General features: G+C 42.1%; 1 protein-coding gene across 3 annotated transcripts in view; it reads left to right on the forward strand.

Moving 5' to 3' along the window:
• LOC108717206 (kelch-like protein 29) overlaps positions 1-22,421 on the forward strand; it is a 653,541-nt gene that overhangs the window by 618,609 nt on the left and 12,511 nt on the right. For all 3 annotated transcript variants that reach the window (XM_018264051.2, XM_041563572.1, XM_041563573.1), the window contains one exon: positions 7,409-7,602. In XM_018264051.2, coding sequence (XP_018119540.1) covers positions 7,409-7,602 — 194 coding nt within the window. The remainder of the gene's footprint in view (positions 1-7,408; positions 7,603-22,421) is intronic.

Raw genomic sequence — 22,421 nt, forward strand, 5'->3', positions numbered from 1 at the left:
ACTACTGCAATTAGGTTTTATTGATTTACTAGTCCTTAGGCTTGTATCGGGGCACATAGGCTTACATTATAGAAATCGGCAAATGCAGTGCACCGTTTGGCATTCAGGAACTTGCTGAGAGTTGCTGCCAACTGCATAGCTGGCAGTTGCACGTTGAATTATTTAAGCAGCAAATTACACTTCACTGAACTTGGAGTCTAAAAGATTATCTATACATACTGTATATATATGTATATATGTATATGACAGAGCCTTCCTTTGCCTCTCTTCGGGTTCAGTCAACGGTTAATATCAGGTTCTTAACACAATCCTTCACAGGAGCACTTTATGCATGTTATCATGGGTAATTATGTTTAAACAGGGACCAGACCTGCACTTATGGGAAATTCAGTCCCAAACATGCTCTCGCTCTCTCTCTCATTCTCACTCTGTCTCTCTCTGCTTTGTGGATTTTCAATTTAGGAGAAAACAATCAAGGCTTAATTCCGAGAACAAGTCGCTAATGTTACTGAAGCAAAAGTCATTAGTAAGCAATAAACTGCGGGAGAGGGTTACTGCATTTGGGACCCGGGCACTTACAAGAAAGTGGAATTTGTTTTAACAGAAATTGAACTTTCTCCGCCGGCTAATTGTCATCTCACTCTGTAGATCTCGTGGCTCCAGCTCCGGGGAATACAATCGGCAAGGACATAAATTAGCCTGCTCAAACCAAGCTTACGGATTTTTCTTTATGCGGTTCGGTCGATTTTGCAGTGAATTGCATGATTTTCTGTGTGCGGCCCCCATGGGGTCCCTCTCTGTGCTCTAACATATAACTCATAACAAAGCAACATACAGTCACTCTGCTGTAGTTCCAGGGATATCCAAGAAAATAAATATACAGGTATTGAATACATCATCCGGAAACCCATTATTCAGAAAGCTCCAAATTACAGAATGGCCGTCTCCCATAGACTCAATTTTATCCAAATAATTTTAAACATTATTTCCTTTTCCTGTGTAATAATGAAACAGTCGCTTGTACTTGATCCCAACTAAGATATAATTAATCCTTATTGGAGGCAAAACCAGCCTATTGGGTTTATTTAATATTTAACGGATTTTATACTAGACTTGAGGGATAAAACATCCCTTATCTGGAAACTCCCAGGTCCCATCCATTTTGGATAACAGGTCCCATACCTGTACATTTATCCCCAAATTCCCATCAGTTGGGCTTCCATTCTACCAACAGTTTGGGAACCATTTCCTTAGGGGGAGTTACCTTTTAATATATTATAGAATGCCAATTCTTAGCTGCTTTTCAGTTGGCCTTTAAAATGCTATCTGGTTGTTAGGGATCACTTTTTATAGGTCACTTTCCCCAAAAACCAAAAATATTGTTGCTCTCTGAGGCTAAAGTTTTATATTATTGTTTATTATATTTTATTACTGATATATTTATACTGATTTATTACTGATTTTATTACTGATCTTGCTATTTAGTGTTCTTCTATCCCTCTTTTAGTCTGTCATTGAAAATACTGCGAGGGTAAATTAGACCTAAGAGGGAAACTTCCCCTTTAAAGGAGAACTAACCCCTAAAAATGAATATTGTATACTGAACTTATTGCACGAGGCTAAAGTGTCAGCTTGTCAATAGCAGCAATGATCCAGGACTTCAAACTTGTCACAGGGGGTCACCATCTTGGAAAGTGTCTGTGACACTCACATGCTCAGTGGGCTCTGATTGGCTGTTGAGAAGCTAAGCTTAGGGCTCGTCACTAATTATCCAGCAGAAAATGAGCTTCCCTGGCTGTAATATAAGCTGATGCTACAGGTTTGCTGATTATTAAATTCTGATGCTAATTGCACTGGTTTCTGTGCTGCCATGTAGTAATTATCTGTATTAATTACTAATCAGCCTTATATTGTGACATTTCTATTCTATGTGTACTGTATATTGTGAGTGGGTCCCTAAGCTCAGTAAGTGACAGCAGCACAGAGCATGTGCAGTGAATCAGCAGAAAAGAAGATGGGGAGCTACTGGGGCATCTTTGGAGACACAGATGTTTACTGCTAAAGGGCTGTGGTTGCCTTGGGCTGGTACAGAAGCATAAAACATAATGTACAACATTTCTAGCTACTTCTTTAATTAAGCTTTAGTTCTCCTTTAAGTTTCATATAGCCAATTTTGGGGGTGCCCTTGCTTGTTTCCTTGCCACCTCCTCTCTGCCCTGCTTTTCATTGCCCCTCCAGGGCCACTCATTTCTTTACTTTGCCTGTACAAAATGGAGTCTGAATGGAAGTAGAGGGATAAAAAAGGGAAGAAGAGCAAAAGCGGAGCATTATCCTAATGGCCTTGTTAGATGGCCCTGTGCAGAGAAGAAGTCATTAAGTGCGTGTGTGTGACAATCAGAAGCAGTGCCATTCTCCGCTGCCTCGCAGCTTCATTTTCCAGGACTCTTTTGGATCAGTGCCACTTAAGTCTGGAACAAAAGCACCTCTGCTGAACTCATGACATTGTCCCCAAATCAATCTTCATCTCTGCTTTATTAACTGTACTTCTTTATGGTCAGCGGCTTAATCAAATCAGATAACGATGACCACAAAACTAATTTAGCGCTCTGATGGCGTGTTCTGATCCGGTGTCCTGCCTCGGAAATAGTGGCGGGTTACAGTCATTTGTCTGAGGATGGCTCGTTCCCGGCACATCGGCAGTCTGTCATACGGCCCCATTGCTCAGTGCAAATAAGGGCCATTAATATTTCCAAAGCAACAGGCTGTTCTTCAATAGCTTAAAAGGAAATGATAAAATAGAGTACGATCCCCTCTGAATGAATATTATGGAACATTTACAAATGAAACGTTTTCGCAAAGCGACTGAACTTTATTTCAGTGACACAATCACGTATTAAAAATACTAAATAAAATTGTAGTGGTGTTTTAAGAGCCCCTAAATGGCAGCTGCTAATACATCCCAGGTACATTTTGAGGTACATTTTTTTTTAGAGAGGAGCAACAACTTAGGGTCCCATGTACGGTTGCCACCTTTCCCGCTGTGAGATCTGGGCGGGGAGGCGGGCTGATTATGTCACTGGGGCGGGATGATGAAGTCGTGGGCGGAGCAGTGATGTTGCATGGGTGGTGGATGGACGTAGCTATGATGTGGTGGTTGGCAATTAGCCAATTGCTGAGTCAATCATAGGGAATGCTGCCCAAATTTCCAAATAAGGAAAACCGGGTAGGGCCAGATTAGAGAGTAGCGGTCGCCCCAAGGCCGCGTGTGCACTTTCAAGCCCCGGGGCACTGGAGAGCTTTGAGACCTTAGAGCTCTCTAGGGATGCGATTGGATGGCACGCAACCTTAGACCTAAAACTAGGCAGGCCCTTCAAGACAGCCCTTCCGAAACCATGCTGTCCGTATCAAATCTGGACAGGTGGCAGCCCTAGTCCCATGTTAGCATGGTATGGTGCCTAATAAATTACCATCCACCCCCAGTTAACACCCCAGGTCACATGCTATACCGAGGTATCCTAGCCACACCCCTGATCTGGTTCCAGCCACACCCACTTTTCAGTAAGCCCTGCCCTAGTATAGCTCACTTGATCATGACAACTTCCTCCCAAAATAAAAATGTATTCCATAAACTCTTCCCATTCTGCATCACCCAAGCCTTAAGGTGGCCATACACTGACCAATAAAACAGACCAAGTCAGCAGCTTATTGGCCAGTGTATGGGGGCCTCCAATTGGCTTCTCAGACCAATATCCGGCCGAAAATTGTCCAGATGTTGTTCGGCAGGTTTAAAAATGAGCCCCCTCCCCACTTTCCACATTAAATAAAATGGTTTTCACTTACTAATTAATGAATGCTTAATGTTATCTCACTCCCTAATCAGACGAGAAGCTCTGCATAAACAGTGTCAGTAAATAACAGTCTATTCATTGGCGGTGGCAGCAGCGTTGGCTCTTGGATAGGTGCCTTATTGATTCTCAAGTAGGGAGCACGAAGAAAAGGTCGCCCGCGCTCATACGCAGACACTGGACTCCGAGAGGACGTGCTGTGAATTTGCCTCATTAGCTAAATCCTCGGAATTACTTCTATTTGAACTCGCTGCTCTTCTGTTGTAGAAACGATTGGGGGAAATAATGGATTTTGTTTAAAACGAGAATATCATTCAGTAAAATACGGTTGGTAATGAACTGCATCGAATAAACCACGTTTTATTTTGCTGCTACTTTTACACTCAAGGCGAAGCTGTTGTATTAGGATAAGGGATCCGACAATGTACAACTGGATCTCCATTGCTTTATTTGTCACCATTTATCAGTGCTTTAACATTTCACTGTGCAGCTATCTAGGTTGCAAACTAAAGGGCTCTCTGGTTTCTAAGGTAAACTTTCCCTAGAAACCAGGCAGAAAGAGTTAGAACTGAAAGGAAAAATGGAATATGATGGAGAGATGTAAGATCACTGCAGAAAATTAATTAGAAGCATTGCATTAACCCCAGTCATGCCAATAACTTTACTGCAGAAAATGCGTAATGAGCCCTTCATTAACTCAGGAAAATGGATAATAAGCTCTTAAGGGGGAAGTAAAGTGTAAATTAGAATAATGCAAGAAATGCTGTATTTTGTATACTAAACATCACACCACAAGCCTAATCAAACTAGGGATGCACCGAAAATGCATCCACTATTTTGGATTCGGCGGAAGTCCCGAATCCTTTGTGAAAGATTCTTCTGGATACCGAACCGGAGTGGGAAGGGGAAAAAAATGTACTTTTCCCTCCCCACTCCTAATTTCCATATGCAAATTAGGATTTGAATTCGGTTCGGCCGGGCAGAAGGATTCTGCTGAATTTGAATCCTGCTGAAAAAGGCTGAATCCTGGCTGAATCCCGAACCGAATCCTGGATTCGGTGCATCCCTAAATCAAACAAATGATTTATGCTTTCAAAGTTGGCCACAGGGGGTCACCATCTTGTAACTTTGTTAATCATCTCTTCAAGACTAAGACTGTGCACATGCTCAGTGTGGTCTGGGCTGCTGATTAGGGATCGTCATAAATGATCAAAACAGCACAAGTCAAATAATATCTGTCAGAAGCCGATACAGCAAGACTGATTAATAATCAGAATATACAGACTGCACTGGGTCCTGTGTTGTCATGTAATCTAATGTGGATTTTATAGTTTTTGTATTGTTTAATACAAACTTTCTCCAAGTCTACAGAACCAGTGGCTGCAGCAAAATAATCTTCCAAATAGAATCCCAATTTACCTGTTTAAATCTGGCTCCACGATCTTTGTCCCTGCAGCTGGAGTTGGAAACAGTAAAGGGGATGTAAAGGCAAAAATAGATCCAATACAAATCTCTACACAGTCGCCGACCGCTCTACAGGGAAACAAACAAAGCTGCTTGAGTTCTGCATGGCTGGGAAGTAAGGCGGGGCTCCCCCTGCTGTTCATAAATTTCATTGTTTCCCTGCAGAGCAGTTAGGGACCGTCTGACAATTCCTATCCACAGCAGGTTTCTTATATAAACGGTTGACATTTTTTAATTAAAGTATATTGGAGATAGGTTTCTTTTTCATTAAAGTAAAAATGAGATTTAATTTTTTTGCCTTTACATGCCCTGTAAAAATCTTTTATGTTCTAAGAGATCATATACCACCTATACCATAGTATAAGAATACTGGAAATCACCTTGAAGGTCTGCGATTTATATAAAAGTACTCAGTCTGTGGCTTTGAACCTTTGTATGCATGAAGATCCACATCTAATTTACAATAGAGAGTACATTATCCTGTATAACTCAGCCTGCAGCCTTGTGCCTTTATATGGTCACAGAACAACCCCTCAGTGACTTCTAATATCCTTATCATTTACAGTAGGGGGTATATTATCCCTTATAATACATTAGTGATACTCAGAGTTCCCTGTATAACTCAGCCTTGTGCCTTGTGCCTTTATATGGTCACAGAACCCCTCAATGACTTCTAATATCCTTATCATTTACAGTAGGGGATACATTATCCCTTATAATACATGAGTGATACTCAGAGTTCCCTGTATAACTCAGCCTGCAGCCTAGTGCCTTTATATGGTCACAGAACCCCTCAGTGACTTCTAATATCCTTATCATTTACAGTAGGGGGTACATTATCCCTTATAATACATGAGTGATACTCAGAGTTCCCTGTATAACTCAGCCTGCAGCCTTGTGCCTTTATATGGTCACAGAACAACCCCTCAGTGACTTCTAATATCCTTATAATGTACAGTAGGGGGAAACATTATCTCTTGTATATTCATTTCATATTATTTGCAAGTGAAGTGCAATATGTTTACAGCATGGACAAGAAAAATGGCGTAGACATTCAAAGATGGCTACAACCTTCCAAGGTGTAAGAAATGAATGAATGAATTATTCATATTAATTTTGCCGAGCATTTCCGAGATGCATATATATGTGTGTTCATTCATGTGCATTGTTATTATTTTCCAGCCGGTGAATCTCGGCTTTATTAATCAGAGTCTTGCAGGTCATTACAGTGAGTAATATTCCGCTCATGGTGGCATCTTAATTCCCTTTCCTGTCGGCTTTATTTAGGATAAGTGCCTCTGTGATATTTTCCTTTCTCATCATAAACAACCTTTAAGAATCAGTGATGCAGACACTATGTTTTGGTGTAAATGATAGCTAATAAAGCATGAAAGGAGAAAATGGGAAAAATATATATTAAGGTACAATCTTTTCAAAGCCATCTCTGATTAAAGCCATAAGAATACAACAGAAAGGCAAAGAAGAAGACGTTAAAACAATAAAAAAAGGGGTGTGAGGGGTGTCTGCCTTCCATGATGTCATACCAGATATGGACTCTCTCGGGGTAACGCCCCAAACACAGACAGGTTGGCCCCTCTCCCAGTCACCAGTCATGAGGTCCCAGCCTCCATCTACGTTTGTCCAGAATTCATCTGGCAGTCTATGTTGAGGTCCTTATGGGATCTCCCAAAGTTGCTTTCGGTGAACCCGGCACTGGGAGGGGAAAGGGTATGATCTGGGGGTACAGTCAGTGGCATAGATTCCTTGTGTGTTTGCAGGTGTAGTCAAAATGCTCTCAAATAACTGTTTCATCAAGCTGAAGTCTCTGAGATTTGCTGAGGCTGCTTGATGCTAGTAACCCCAGGTAACTGCTTACATAATTCCCGGTTGCTATGGGTTACAAGATCCAGGTAAACATTGTATGTGTAACCTTCAAAATGTTAAAATTGTCCTTTCCCCATTAACAATAAGACTGTGAATGTGCTTTGCTTCTTGTTCTAAAACTAGTGAGCATATATAATGCAGAGGAGTACTTACCCTTCAATTCCAATTGTGAATGGTACCATCGATGTTCAAATGGTGTGCTCTCTCTTCCTTAGGTATGATACCATCATTAACCAATGGGAAACAGTGGCTGCCCTTCCCAAACCTGTACACTCAGCCGCTGCCACGGTGTGTGGGGGCAAGATCTACGTGTTTGGTGGGGTGAACGAGGCCGGCAGAGCGGCGGGGGTGCTGCAGTCCTACATACCGCAAACAAACACCTGGAGCTTCATAGAATCCCCCATGATAGGTAAGAAAATGTCTGTGTATCCTTTATTATAGGAAACTGTATTATATATAAATAACAGGGGGACCCGTCGATCCTTCCATAGGACACAAGGTTGTCTCTTGAGGTTAGTAGAAAGGAGGAGTCATCGTCCAGCCTGAAAAGTTGGAGCTTTGAAGTTTGGTACTGGAAGATACACTAATGCTCATCAATAAGCATCCCATGAGCCCTAAATGTTCTATGCCGCTATCTGTTGTCACTGCAACACAAATATTTCCATCTAACCAATGAATCCTACTAATTAAAAAAACAGACTGAACATCAAAACGTGTGGAGGTTAGAGCTTTATTATCCATTTAGCATGTCCCCTCCACCAAGTCCAGTTGACATCACATGTAATTTTTAAGAGCACCCACCAAGAAGGAGCCCAGAGCCCTTTGTCCTGCTCTCCCTGGTTTCTCTCTAGCGCGCCCAAAGTCTGTCTATACCACAGGTTTCCGCTCAACACTGATCACAGCCTGCTAGCCTGGGTATAGGACCCAACCCTCTGCCACTTACTCCTCTGCCACTTACTCTGTCCTGCCGCATTCTCTCAATAAAAAAAAAGAGGGGATTCCTAAACCAGACCTCCTTACATATGGTCCAGCATCGCACTCTTCTTTTTACCCCACTAACAATCTGTTGCCATCACTCTCAAAGTGCTTGCTGTGCCTCTGAACCCAAAACCTTCTCAATGCTATCCTGTAAATGTGCATTATCCAAACCAATGTCTGAGAGGTGCACACCATCCTGCATATACAATACAATATAATCCATATCACTTTAAAGAAAGTCTAATCCTCCAAAACAGACAGAGCAGGGAATGTGGTCTGGATGGAACTGGGGCGTATTTCTGTGTAAAATGGGCATTTCTTGGGCAGAAAGGGGCATGGCTAAGAGACACACAGTTTATAATAAAACCAGGTTGGCTGATCAATTGACTGTTCAGAGACCAGAAAGAATTTTTCCCCCTTCCAGAGACAAGATGGAGACATCTATGTATAGTTTAGTGTCATCTTGATCAAATAGTAGGTTAGTAGTATGTATAAGTACTGGACAAAGGGTTGCCTAAACCCTTACAAAAAACCCCTTTCCTCTGGTCTCGGTAGATGCCCTCTTATGTCTCGTTGTCCCATAGACGAATAGCGCATTAGACAAAACTTCATATGAACTTTGCATATTTTTTTTATGATTCACATACAATTATTTTGTAACCAAAAGAAAGAGTCATCATTTTTCAGGTACAAAGGGGTGGGTGGGCAGTAATAATTCTGCAGCGTTGCTCCCGGTTAGTTGCGCATTCATTAGTGCCACGTGAGATGCAGCAGGCAGTGCGGCTGGCGTGTAACCTCTGCTGGATGGCAATAAAGGCATTCGGCACAGCTGGCTTTGTTATAGGTCATTATCTGTAGTGAGAAAATGTGCAAGTCAGGGAAACATGTCGCTACACAGTTGTAGGACAAACTTTGAATCCCTCAGAATATTCTTGCTTTTATGAGTACATACAAGTCTGGGTTGCAGTGATGCTTGTCCTTTAGAATGTCTCTTGGGTAGGACTGTGTCTCCTCCTATAGCTTACTCAGAACTCGCCCCTTAAGGTCGCCATAGACATTCCAATTATGATCTTTCCTGGAAAATATATTTCCAGGAAAGATCGTTCATTTCAAAACACACGTGTAGAGCTGAACTGTCACTTATACAGCTAGAAACAATCGAATTCTACCTGTATCTGACGATTCAGCCCTAACAATGGGCGATGTCTTCTGCCGATATTGGTCGGCTCATCCCCCACCACACACGCACCGGATATTGTACTGAAACTTTGTTTCGTTTTTTATTATCAGTGCGTCTATAGACCCAAAACTGCACCAATAACAGTATTTTAGTTACCGGCTCTGATCTGACTATTTCCGTCAAAGCGATTTTGTGCTTGGTTGCTGCAAGGGCAGCGCCAAATACGGAATCCTCCATCTAACCAAATCTGAATACTTGGCTCCTGGAAATTGATGTTGTGTGGGCAGAATTAGATGTGCGCATGATGATGCAGCCAGGCTCTTGGATTCACGCAAATCCTGCTGAAAAAGGCCCGGATTTGTCCAAATCCCAAATCTGCAATTTACAGCACTAATCACAAAAATAATTGTATGTTGTTTTCTAATGAAAACGAAAAGTTATGGAATTTGGGGTCTGTAGGACCTAGAGCACCGCTCAGCAGTTAAGTCAGCCATCATTAGCACATTGTTAGTTTCACACCACCGGAGGTTTCCACTAAGATTCAAACTAGGGTCTTTTTTTCATAACCAGTGTTCTATCTCTTTGACGCATTGGGGTTGGGCTTCTGTTAATTTGTGGGGAGTGAATAATAATAGTTGGGCATCAGAGGTTTGGTCTAAAATCACTCTCACTCTCACTTTGAGTTAGGAATGATTCAAACAAGTCTCCATCAGAAAACATGTGGCTCCACACTACTTACTTAGCAGAGCCTAGGTTATTATCCCATTGCCTGCTTGGGCCCTCAGTTTGGTAGGACTTTCAAGCTAAGTAGAATTAATCCTTGTTTAAAAAAAAAAAATCCAAATAGAATATACAGGTACACAGCCCTGATCATCATGGTCCTGAATAGTTCTGGTCAATGCCTTCAAGCCCCACCATATTGCTAACTGTGGTGCTGCATCTGCCCAGGTCCCCTACTACAACATTGTCCCTGACAAGACTCCCACCTGTACTCCCAAATGGTAGCCTTGGTTCCAAGGCATGATTTAACCTTCATAGACAACTGTAAATCATGGAACATTATGAGTTGGTGAGGGGCCCCAGATATTAAGGGATGATCAGTATCTGATGAGTATATTGACACTGTGCTAGAGTCAGACTCTTACTTGGTCTTCTATAACCCTGGGCCCTATCGCTACTCTGCTGCTTTGTTTTGTAGGGATCTGCAACAACCCCAGTTTATGAATGTGTTTCCTTTGAATATAGTATAAAACACATTCATCACGATTTGCAGGCAAACTGATTGACTTCAATTAGAGAACAGTTTAATATTCAGCAATAAATCCTTTGTTCTTAACCCCTCTCAGCAGTGGAGATGTTCAGGCTGAACTCCTGTGCCCTTCCAGCTGCCGAGAAATGGAATTTAAATGTGTCCTTTCCAAAACTGTCCTTTTTCCCCAGGCTGCATTCATTTTATGTAATATTAGGAAGGATCAGGACTGCGGATTAAAGCTGCTTAGATAGAGAGTCCCAGCTTGCATTTAGACCAGAGAGAGCCCTGTCTTGTGTTATCTTTGCTGGATATTCAAGGTTGTGTGTGTCACCCGAGAGTCTCTAATAAGGGCAGGCAGCCTAATGGCTAAAGTCACTTTTGTGTAGGAAGAGGACGTGCTCGGTGTCTTGTGTTCCCAGGGCAGGTATCAGAGTTCTCTTCCAAACAGCCATTTTGTGCGGCATCCAAGGCTAAGCCTCCGAGGCTTCCATTTCAAGCTAGAAGAACACTGATGAGTATTGGCTGGCTAATTATATGTCAGGGCTACATGTTCAACAAGAGCTTAAGGTATTAGACGTATAATGAGAAGTCTAAAGACAATATAACTGTCTCTGCGTGGGCCTGTTTTAGCCTGATGCCTTTCACAGATATCCCGTTCGATAGGAATATGCACGGTGGAAATGGACATGAAGATATATGGATTGGTGATTGTGCCGCATAACAAGGTTCCTCCATGTGACCGAGCAGGTCTGGTTATATAATCACTGACTGCTCTGCACTTTGTACGTGGGATATGGGAGCAGCTCTTTTGCGATGCTCTTGATTGATGCTGAAGAGGCTCTTGATTGCTCCATTGCAAACAGAGCAGCTTTATTGGGCACCAGCAGGATTCCGGCTTCTAAAGAGTCGAGCCAGCGTCCTGCAGTTTGTCTTCCAGATGATTAGGAGTAATGATAATCTATATCTCGCCTGTGGGTTCAGGCCTCGTGCAGGAAGCAGGTGCGTTTAACATTTGTTCCCGGCCTGATTATTAAGTGGAGCTTTTGGAGAGCAAATGCAAGACGAGACATCATCAGCCGTCTCATCAAAGCCATAGGGCGTAGTAGGGCACTTTATTTCTAATAAACAGATGCCCAACATATGGTACTGCCAGCTAATATGAAGTTACGACTCCCAGCATCTTCTGTCACATGCTAGGTATGTTGATTAATTTAGGGGACAATTACTAAGTTGTAATGGATTCTGTTATGGTCTATTTTTTGTTTTTGGACTAAAATACCCTCTTATTTGCGCATAACATGCCTCATTCTAGAGTTGCAAAGTCAACAAAGATTTCTGTCATTTAGCCCCTATGTCAGCCTTGTCAGAGCAACCGACATGGCAGATCTCATGCTTTTATACATGTATATGTATTTCAGTAAGGCTCACATGTCTGTATCCCTGGCCACCAAAACCCATGAGCAGATTGTGACTAAAAGTTTTAAAGTATGGATTGCGAGACATCAATGCTCCCAATGTTAATAACAGAATAAGCATGTGTTTTTTTTGGCCAAAGTCAATAGTAGCTCTTGATGGTACCCTGGAACTAAAGCCAACGTATTTTCAGGTTTCCCTAGTGTCAAGGTGGACACTTGTGGAATATTCATCAGAGTAGGCTGGACGGGTAGATCAGTGTCCATATCACAAGTGGAAGGACCTTTTATGAGCATGAGCTCAGTTTTGAGTTCATTGGTTGTGGTTGTAAATGAGCCTTTATATCTCACATTGCAGAGAGACTTAGAAGGTCCATGTATCACCAAGAGCATGGTTGGTCCTGGCCATCATGGGCATTTAGGCTTAAGGCATGCACAGTGGGCCAAAGTTGAGTTTTCCAGATTTTCTACATTATTTTATTTGCTAATTTGTGTACTGACTTTCCGATCCTTTGTCATTGCTTATGTAGGGGACTGGTAAATTAGTCTCCCAGTATTATTAAGCAGGCAGTCCCCTAGTGTTATAGATGCCTAACTGGGTCCTAAAATACAGTTAGGAGGGGGACCTGTTCCTATTCCTGCTTAATGGGCATGTAAAGTCTAAAATAGAATAAGGCTAGAAATGCTGTATTTTGTATACTAAATATAAACATGAACTTACTGCACCACAAGCCTAATCAAACAAATGATTTATGCTTTCAAAGTTGGCCTCATGGGGTCACCATCTTGTAACTTTGTTATACATCTTTGCAAGACTAAGACTGTGCACATGCTCAGTGTGGTCTGGGCTGCTTAGGGATCGTCATAAACAAAGCTGCTTGAGTTCTGCATGGCTGGGAAGTAAGGAGGGGGCTCCCGCTGCTGTTCATAAGTATGATTATTTCCCTGCTCAGCAGTAAGGGACCGTCTGACAATTCCTATCCACAGCAGTAAATGAAGGGAGAATTTCACTGCATACAGTCAGATTTTTTATAGAAAACGGTACACATTTTTTAATTAAAATATATTGGATTGGATAGGTTTCTTTTTCATTAAAGAAAGTAAAAATGGTATTTTATTTTTATGCCTTTACTTGCCCTTTAAAGCTATGCCCCTTGGTATTCATAATAGTGACCAGTAGATGATAAAATATACAGTCATGGGTAGCCATGTGCTCAGGGTCCATCTTGTGCTGGCTCTGGCCTGAGCAGGCAGGCAAAGCTTGAGTGAAACCTAGACAGGTCAGGTCTAGTAAGGAGAGGCTACTCACCTTAAGAGGTCACTCTAGGAGTGACTGATAGACAGATTATTTAGCTGAGCAGCTTGAGGCTCCTCTGAGGATTGTGAGTGCGATTATGACCCCGTGCACTAATTGCCCAGAAGTAGTGACTAAGGGGCAGATTTACTAAGGGTCGAATATCGAGGGTTAATTAACCCTCGATATTCGACTAGGAACTAAAATCGTTCGACTTCGAATATCGAAGTCGAACGATTTAGCGCAAATCCTGCGATCGAACGATTGAAGGATTATTCGTTCGATCGAACGATTAAATCCTTCGAATCGAACGATTCGAAGGATTTTAATACAACGATCGAAGGAATATCCTTCGATCAAAAAATCACAGGCAAGCCTATGGGGACCTTCCCCATAGGCTAACATTGACTTCGGTAGCTTTTAGCTGCCGAAGTAGGGGGTCGAAGTTTTTCTTAAAGAGACAGTACTTCGACTATCGAATGGTCGAATAGTCAAACGATTTTTAGTTCGATTCGAAGTCGAAGTAGTAGTCGAAGGTCGAAGTAGCCCATTCGATGGTCGAAGTAGCCCAAAAAACACTTCGAAATTCGAAGTTTTTTTAATTCGAATCCTTCACTCGAGCTTTGTAAATGTGCCCCTAAGTGTACAGACCTAGGGATGTGAGTTTCCTTTAAGGTTCCACTTAGGGAAGAGGCTTAAAGCTGGGCATACCCGAACAGTTGTTGTGTACATTGTCCCCACCTCTGTGGGGGACAGCTACTGACCAAAGTTGAAGTGAGTATATGCCTATCCACTGTTGATATATGATCCTGTTTGCTCTGTCTGTACACTCCATTGAGGATTGTTATTGCTCAATACATATATCTGGTTAAGTTATAAGAACCACTGGTGGCCAGTTATTGCACCTTGCATCAAGTTACAGTTACACTACACGCTGCCTCCACACCGTTTCCGAGGGCTTACTCCCTATGATTTAAGGTCTCATCCGGAGCACAGTATTGTGAGTGGAGCTCATAGTTAGAAAACGTTGCACTCAATTTACTATAGCGCTACACTTATAAACGTCTTTCTCTCTTAATTGGCTTCAGATCGTGGAAAAGAAAGACAACGTTTCAAGGCTGACACTCTCTTGGCATGAACACAATTGATTTTTAATAACTTTTGTGTCGTCAGGAGAGAAAGAAAAAGGCTGAGAATAGACCCTCAAAAGGGCCACACTCTCCGGCTTTTCATAGCAGCGAGAGAGTGTGTTATCTGCCGTCTCTCGCCGCGCGTCTCCCATCTTGTGACAGCAGCAGGGCCCATTGTCCGGGAAAACTCCCTCCAGCTTAAAAAAATAATAAGAGCAATTTGATTGTGGGAACCAGCGGTACGATATCTAATAAGAAAATGAGAAAAATGAGAAGTGGAGGGTGAAGGAAAAAAATTGAGTTAGGAGGTAAACATTGGGGACCCTGAGATGTTATTGTATCTAATAAAAAAGGCTTTTTGGCTGTTTTCTTTGTTGCCTTCCTCTAGGGCCTGTGTGTAGCGCTGGAGTCTCTGCTTATGAAAGTCCTCATCAGGGATTCACAGCCAACTGATAAGAAAACTTTTTCATCTCTTGCTTTAAAAAATAGCTGCGGCATGTTCCGTATCAGCCGCCGCTCGCACTGTTCCCCCAGCGCGATAAGGTTAATGCATGGAGATTTAACACGCTGACAGATATGGTTAGTAAGTTTTATAGCCGGGGATTCTGAGCGCACATTTTAATCTGATGGCGAAATGTGTTACGATAGAGATTTGCCACAGAGAAAGTTTTCTTTTGTCCGTCTAATTAAATACCCTGCTCATTGTCAGGGGACTTGATAAGTTAGATTGCTTCTTCCATGCCTCTAGTTCCGGCAGCAGAAACGATCGGCGTTGAGTCTGCCCAGTGAAGCTTTTAAAGAGTATCAGGCCGACGGAATACGGTGGGAAAATGCTACGTGTGGCATTGGATTAGTGTTTTCAGTTTTTCACTCTGGGGCACATTCACCCAGGGCAGCAACAAGGATCACAGGGACCAGAAACAAGATGGCGGCACAGTGCTCCCTACAACCCTGATCAGTGCAGTTTTCAGAAAAGAGAACCTACAGCCCAAAGTTTGAGGTTTGTAACCCCCAGTGACTGAGCCTTTACTTAAAAATAATAATAATAAAATAAACCCCATTATGGAGATTATGCCTATTTACCTCTGGTCTTATTTTTCATAGGTTAGCACCCCCCCAAAACCCAACCCATTCACAGTGGCCTTATCATTATTAACATGTATTTAAAAATAGGTGACTGCATAAGGTTCAGCCTGTAAGGGTAATGCTGTGATATGGAGGCTCTTTCCCCAAGCAATGAAACCAAGTGGGGAGCTGCTCACCTATGAGAAATGTGACTGCAATTAGATTGGATTTTTGAAATAGTATTTTTTATGATCATAAAAAGAAGAAATAAGTATTAAAAATTAATTAGGCTAACAAATACTACACAGGGCTTCTGTACCAGCCCAAGGCAACCATAGCCCTTTAGCAGTAAAGATCTGTGTCTCCAAAGATGCCCCAGTAGCTCCCCATCTTCTTTTCTGCTGATTCACTGCATATTGTTTGGGCTGCTGTAGGGTTGCTGAACCAAACAGCCTGCTTTTTTACATAGAAATGTAAAAAAAAAACCTGGCAGGACTATCCAGGGCACACGGACACTCCCCCTAACATCAACATGTCACTGATAACATTGGCACTACCCCCACCGTCCTTATCCCTCTGGAGCAAAAGATGGCAACTCTAGATTGCTGTCACTAACCTAATCTTAGGGACCAGCTCACAATATACAGTATATAAAGACACAAAATCAAGTTAACAATACCAGGCTAATTAGTAACTAATTCAGATTCACATTATATGGCAGCTCAGAAATCAGCACATTCTGCACCAGAATTTAATAATCAGCCAGATGAACCTCACTTTCTGCTTGGTATTTCCCATGACCCCTAAGCTTAGCTTCACAATAGCAGCCCAGAGAACACTGAGCATGTGCAGTGCCACTGACACACAAAAGATGCCTAACAAGATCCAAGATGGGAGCTCCTATGGATAACTGTGAAGCCATTATAGAGTTGCTGAACCTCTGAACTGGTACAGAGAGTTTTTGCACTTTTGCGCCCGACACTTAGCACCACAGCCATAAACACCTGTGCTTCCATCATATATAAAGCTTTATTTGCCAGTAGGTCTTTCCAGCTGACACAAGGTCACCCATTCCGATTAGAAGAAAAGAGGTTCCAGCTAAATATTGAGAAGGGGTTTGTTACAGTGAGAGCTGTGAAGATGTGGAATTGTCTCCCTGAATCAGTGGTACAGGCTGATACATTAGATAGGTATAAGAAGGGGTTGGATGGTGTTTAGCAAGTGAGGGAATACAGGGATATGGGAGATAGCTCATAGTACAAGTTGATCCAGGGACTGGTCCCATTGCCATTTTAGAGTCAGGAAGGAATTTTTCCCCCTCTGAGGCAAATTGGAGAGGCTTGAGATTTGGGTTTTTTGCCTTCATCTGGATCAACTGGCAGTTAGGCAGGTTATATACAGACTTAAAAGTTTGAACTTGATGGACGTGTCTTTTTTTTAACCTCACTTACTATGTTACTATGTGTTCATTGTGCGTCACAACTGAGAAACAACAACACATAAGAATCCGCTGCAGATTCAGTTGAACAATCAGTGCACAGAGAACACACCTGACGAGATTTGTTGTCCGATGGAAATCTGCCCTACCTGAGAGTGACAAATCTCCTGATAATATCATAACATCCAGATCCTTTCGAATTACCACAAGTAACTACTTTATGTGCAGCGATCCTGGGCAATCGCAAGAAAATGTCTTCTTATGTAGCCGGCAGCACCTCACACAGTGACTTAGCGAATATGTCCCGTTTCAAAATTCACGATATGGCGAATAGACAATAGACTCCTCTGTGGAATAATCAAGGTCAATAAAACTTGAAACGCGTTCTCTTCTCAGTCCTGGGCCCTCACTACTTTCTAAAATCTGGCAGGGATCTTTTTTTTTCCTACAGCCAATAGAGTGGGAGCAGCAGAATGATGACATCACTGTGCAGGACAGTAAGCAGCAGCCATCTTGGGGGAGGCAAAGTATGTCCTGCAGGTAAAGGATAGGTTAATCCCCACTAGTGATGTGCAGGTCCCTTTTTTTCCGACCCACACGCGCCCGCCTCACACCTGCCTACCGGCTTTTTTATATAGACCTGCGCCGACCAGCCCTGTCGATGACGTCACAAAAGGGGCGGGAAGAGCAGGCGCATCTATAAAAAAAGGAGTCGGAAGCCGGCAGTGCAAGGTGGCCTACCACCCGCAAATAGGGGTTCCAGGTCGGCCTAATCTTGCCCAACCTTCAGGTCCCGCGGGTATCTGGCCAGCCCGCACATCACTAATCCCTACCCTTGTACAGAACTGGACCAGAGATTAGAAAGTTAAGCAGTTCAGGGAAAGTGTTATTTGCTATATACTGTATACAGTATATATAGTGAATAAATTACCCCCTCTTGTAAATTATAAGGATATTATAAGTTACCGTGGAGTTTCATGACCATATAAAAAGTGTTTTTTTTCCGAGGTACCTTCTAATATTCTCATATTTTGCAACTGGGGTACTTTATTAAAATACACAAATTTCAGTGAGTCATGTGACAGAAATGACATCAGAACTCACCGTTTATAACTGATGACATCAGAACTCACCGTTTATAAGGATATTATTTACAAGATATTCATGGCATTTGTGTATTATATAATTATAATACACAAAAGCCATGAATATCCTGTAAATTATATCCTTATAAACGGTGAGTTCTGATGTCATCAGTTATAAACGGTGAGTAGTGATGTAATTTCTGTCACATGACTCACTAAAATTTGTGTATTATAATAAATAAAGTACCCCCAATTGTAAAATATGAGGATATTATAAGTTACCTCGGAGTTCCATGACCTGTATAAAAACACTCGGCCTTCGGCCTCGTGTTTTTATATGGTCATGAAACTCCTCGGTAACTTATAATATCCTTATATTTTACAAGAGGGGGTACTTTATTCACTATATTATCCAGATCATATCATTTAGAACTCTCTTATGTTATGGCATACTCTGAGAAACACTGTTCTAAATATATTTTGAATTGTTACTCAAGGCAAATGGAGGTTTCGAGCCCCAATAATTATAAACGATCCTTTGTCAGATCATATGCCGCGCTTGTTTATTCCTATAAAAACAGAGCAAACACAAATCTTTACCTTGTTTAATTTATATGGGGCTATTTACATTGCTTCACCTGTTCTCTCTGCCTCTGCCGCTTCATTAACTTCAAATCTAAGGCGGCTCTGCAAGTTTGCTATTTAAATCGTAGGCCGTGACAGCTCCACAGAACGGCACAGGGGGAAAACACTGCAATCCCGGCAGTAATTGAACTGGTGAATAGCAAATGGAGAATACGGCACATTTGTGTGTTTTGATCTCCCTTCCACATTAATATTTATTATTCTCGAATTTATATCTGCATGTAGGTAAATAGATTCAGCGCTTCTACAATTATATTTATAGCAACGAGAATCGTTTTATTTAGTTTTTTTTATTTCTTTATACACAAGTTACTGTCGCCATCTTGTGCTTTGTAGCCTGGTTTACTGACTGTAGCCCCTGTACCTGCCATCACTGGCTATAGATTGTAAGCTCTGAGACTGGCCCACTTAGTCTCTTGTAGCTGTCAGTATTTGTAATTTGAATGTTTCATCTCTAAACAGTATGTTGGTACTTTATAAACAATTGTTCATAATAATAATAATAATAATAATACATCCCTCAGCACCTTCCAAGAGACTATTATCCACTGTTACTATAGGCACCATCTCTCCCTACTATACCTGCTATCCCACAGTCACACTCCCTTCCCAGAGACTATTATCCACTGTTACTATAGGAACCGACTCTCCATGCTATACCTGCTATCCCACAGTCACACTCCCTTCCCAGAGACTATTATCCACTGTTACTATAGGCACCATCTCTCCCTACTATACCTGCTATCCCACAGTCACACTCCCTTCCCAGAGACTATTATCCCACTGTTACTATAGGCACCATCTCTCCCTACTATACCTGCTATCCCACAGTCACACTCCCTTCCCAGAGACTATTATCCACTGTTACTATAGGCACCATCTCTCCCTACTATACCTGCTATCCCACAGTCACACTCCCTTCCCAGAGACTATTATCCCACTGTTACTATAGGCACCAGCTCTCCCTACTATACCTGCTATCCCAGTACTTTGTGTAGACATACTGTTTAAATACAGTGTATATGTATATTATAATATAAATGTACATAGATATAATTTTCTATAGATTAGCAGTGCCAGCTCATTACTTAGCATTCTGACTATGAAGAAGTAAATTAGTCTTTATCAGAGGAATCTCTATATCAAAGTGCTTCTGTCTCCAGCTCATGATTAATGATGTGCCGTGTGCATCTTGTGACCTTGGAGAGAGTAGAGAAGAGAAAGTGTTGGATTGTGGTCTCTGGGATTAGACTCACGGTTCAGTGTTTCTTTGGTTTCAAAAGAACTGACAAGATGTCCATATGGAAGCGGAACATTGGTAACTATTATTATTTATGTTGCACAAAAGGCACTTTCTCTGGGCACAACACTGTGGGCAAATGTTTAATTTCTATTGATTCTTGTGGTTTGTAATGGGAAACATGCAATTCATGCTAAAAAACTTCTGTGATGAGACTGTGTTAATACATTCAGCATTAATTAAGTCTAGCAATGCAAATGATGCACAAGAGTCATTAATATCATGAAAACTGTATCCTTGTAAATGTTGTTTAGTGTAACTTGTGCCACATCACTTGCTGAACCTTGGGTGAAAATAGGAAATAAGGAACCTCCTTCCAAGTTATACAGGTCATATAGAGTATCACTCATATGTTATAAGGGATAATGTACTTGTAAGTGATACTCAGAGTTCCCTGTATAACTCAGCCTGCAGCCTTGTGTCTTTATATGGTCACAGAACCCCTCAGTGACTTCTAATATCCTTATCATTTACAGTAGGGGGTACATTATCCCTTATAATACATGAGTGATACTCAGAGTTCCCTGTATAACTCAGCCTGCAGCCTTGTGCCTTTATATGGTCACAGAACAATCCCTCAGTGACTTCTAATATCCTTATCATTTACAGTAGGGGATACATTATCCCTTATAATACATGAGTGATACTCAGAGTTCCCTGTATAACTCAGCCTGCAGCCTTGTGCCTTTATATAGTTACAGAACCCCTCAGTGACTTCTAATATCCTTATCATTTACAGTAGGGGGTACATTATCCCTTATAATACATGAGTGATACTCAGAGTTCCCTGTATAACTCAGCCTGCAGCCTTGTGCCTTTATATGGTCACAGAACAACCCCTCAGTGACTTCTAATATCCTTATCATTTACAGTAGGGGGTACATTATCCCTTATAATACATGAGTGATACTCAGAGTTCCCTGTATAACTCAGCCTGCAGCCTTGTGCCTTTATATGGTCACAGAACAACCCCTCTGTGACTTCTAATATCCTTATCATTTACAACAGAAGATAATTCATTCCCTGTAGATACTGTAACTAAGCTGAATCAGCTCCTACTTTATATATAAATGTTGGTAAAGTGTATATAAAGTATATATAGAAAATTGTGGAGCTTAGGAGAAGTTAGGGTGCACTAGGTATGTACAGGGGGATACAGAAGGTTTATTAGAAGATGCATGGGACACTTCTTGTAGTGAAATATTTGGAGGCCCTGTCATTGCCAGAAGGCTGAGACTCAAAGTCAAGGGTAAATTGGGGGCTCCCATATGACACATTTGTTATTTTTAGCAACAAGGAAACACTTTTTATTCTGAGAGCAGCAGCCATTTAATACGAGGATCATATCACACATGTTCATTGAGCAGATACATGGACTGGCAAAAACTGCTAAAAAAACAGTGGTTTTTTTGGGCAAATACTTTTATGTAGCTTCTGGCTTTTTATTAATGGGTAACAGAGACCACAGGGTTCCTGACAAGACAAGAAACTAAAGTGCTGGTACAAGTGAAGTTGAGTGCATTGTGCCGGAGTATAATTGTGTCCCCGAGGATCCGCTCTGTATCACAGAGCTGACACTTCTCTTTCCTGGGAAGCCACAGCTGCTGTCGCACGTTTCTGTGCTGTAATGGAGCCTATTATATGACAGTTTGGGGCGGCACATGGCTCTGACCTGTTCAGAAAATGAGCGCTTGTTTGTGTGCGAGAAGCTGATGGGGGGACAGTCGCAAGGTGAATCTGTATTCCCTGTTACAATTCCATTTGGTGGGTTTAGTTTGGTTTGTAGGTCACATGTGAAGTTATTCCAGATAATACACACTTTATTGTCACTGTATCCTGATGGATGCCTTGCGTATACGGACAATACTGAGAATTCGGATTGTCTGTTGTTAGGCGGAAACTATCTTCTAAAGGTTTCGATATATATTCATATTATTCTATGAATATCTGGTAAAATCTGCCGGCACAGCATTAGATTTATCATCAAAGCCGTAGTGATGTGCGGCCATCTTGAAGCCTACAGGACCTGGGGGTCGGGCAGGTTAGGGCCGACACTCACACAAAATGTTGGGGCCGAGCTCTTGCTGCTGCACTCAGGGGCGCTCCGCCAAAAATGCCGCTCCTGGTAACTAAGAGCCGAATTTCCGGTTTTCAACCCGGAAATTCAGCTCTTCTAGTGCAGAGAGCAGAGTTGCGCTCTCTGCACTAGCGACGTGGACCCGCCCGGCGCTGAAGATGAGAGGCAGGGGGGCGGCAAAAACTAAGGCCACCTTTAGTGGCAAATTGGCCAGGATCGCCCCTGGCTGCACTTGCCACCCTTCCCGCCCACAATCTATCTATGCCCCACTTCTGCATAGCAGCATCTATTTATAGATGTGTGCCAGCCCCTCTGTGATGTCAGAGATGGGGGAGGCATATAGGTAGATGCGCACCCGTGGGATAGGTCGGG

The sequence above is a fragment of the Xenopus laevis genome, chromosome 5L (assembly GCF_017654675.1).
Source record: "Xenopus laevis strain J_2021 chromosome 5L, Xenopus_laevis_v10.1, whole genome shotgun sequence".
Taxonomy (NCBI): domain Eukaryota; kingdom Metazoa; phylum Chordata; class Amphibia; order Anura; family Pipidae; genus Xenopus; species Xenopus laevis.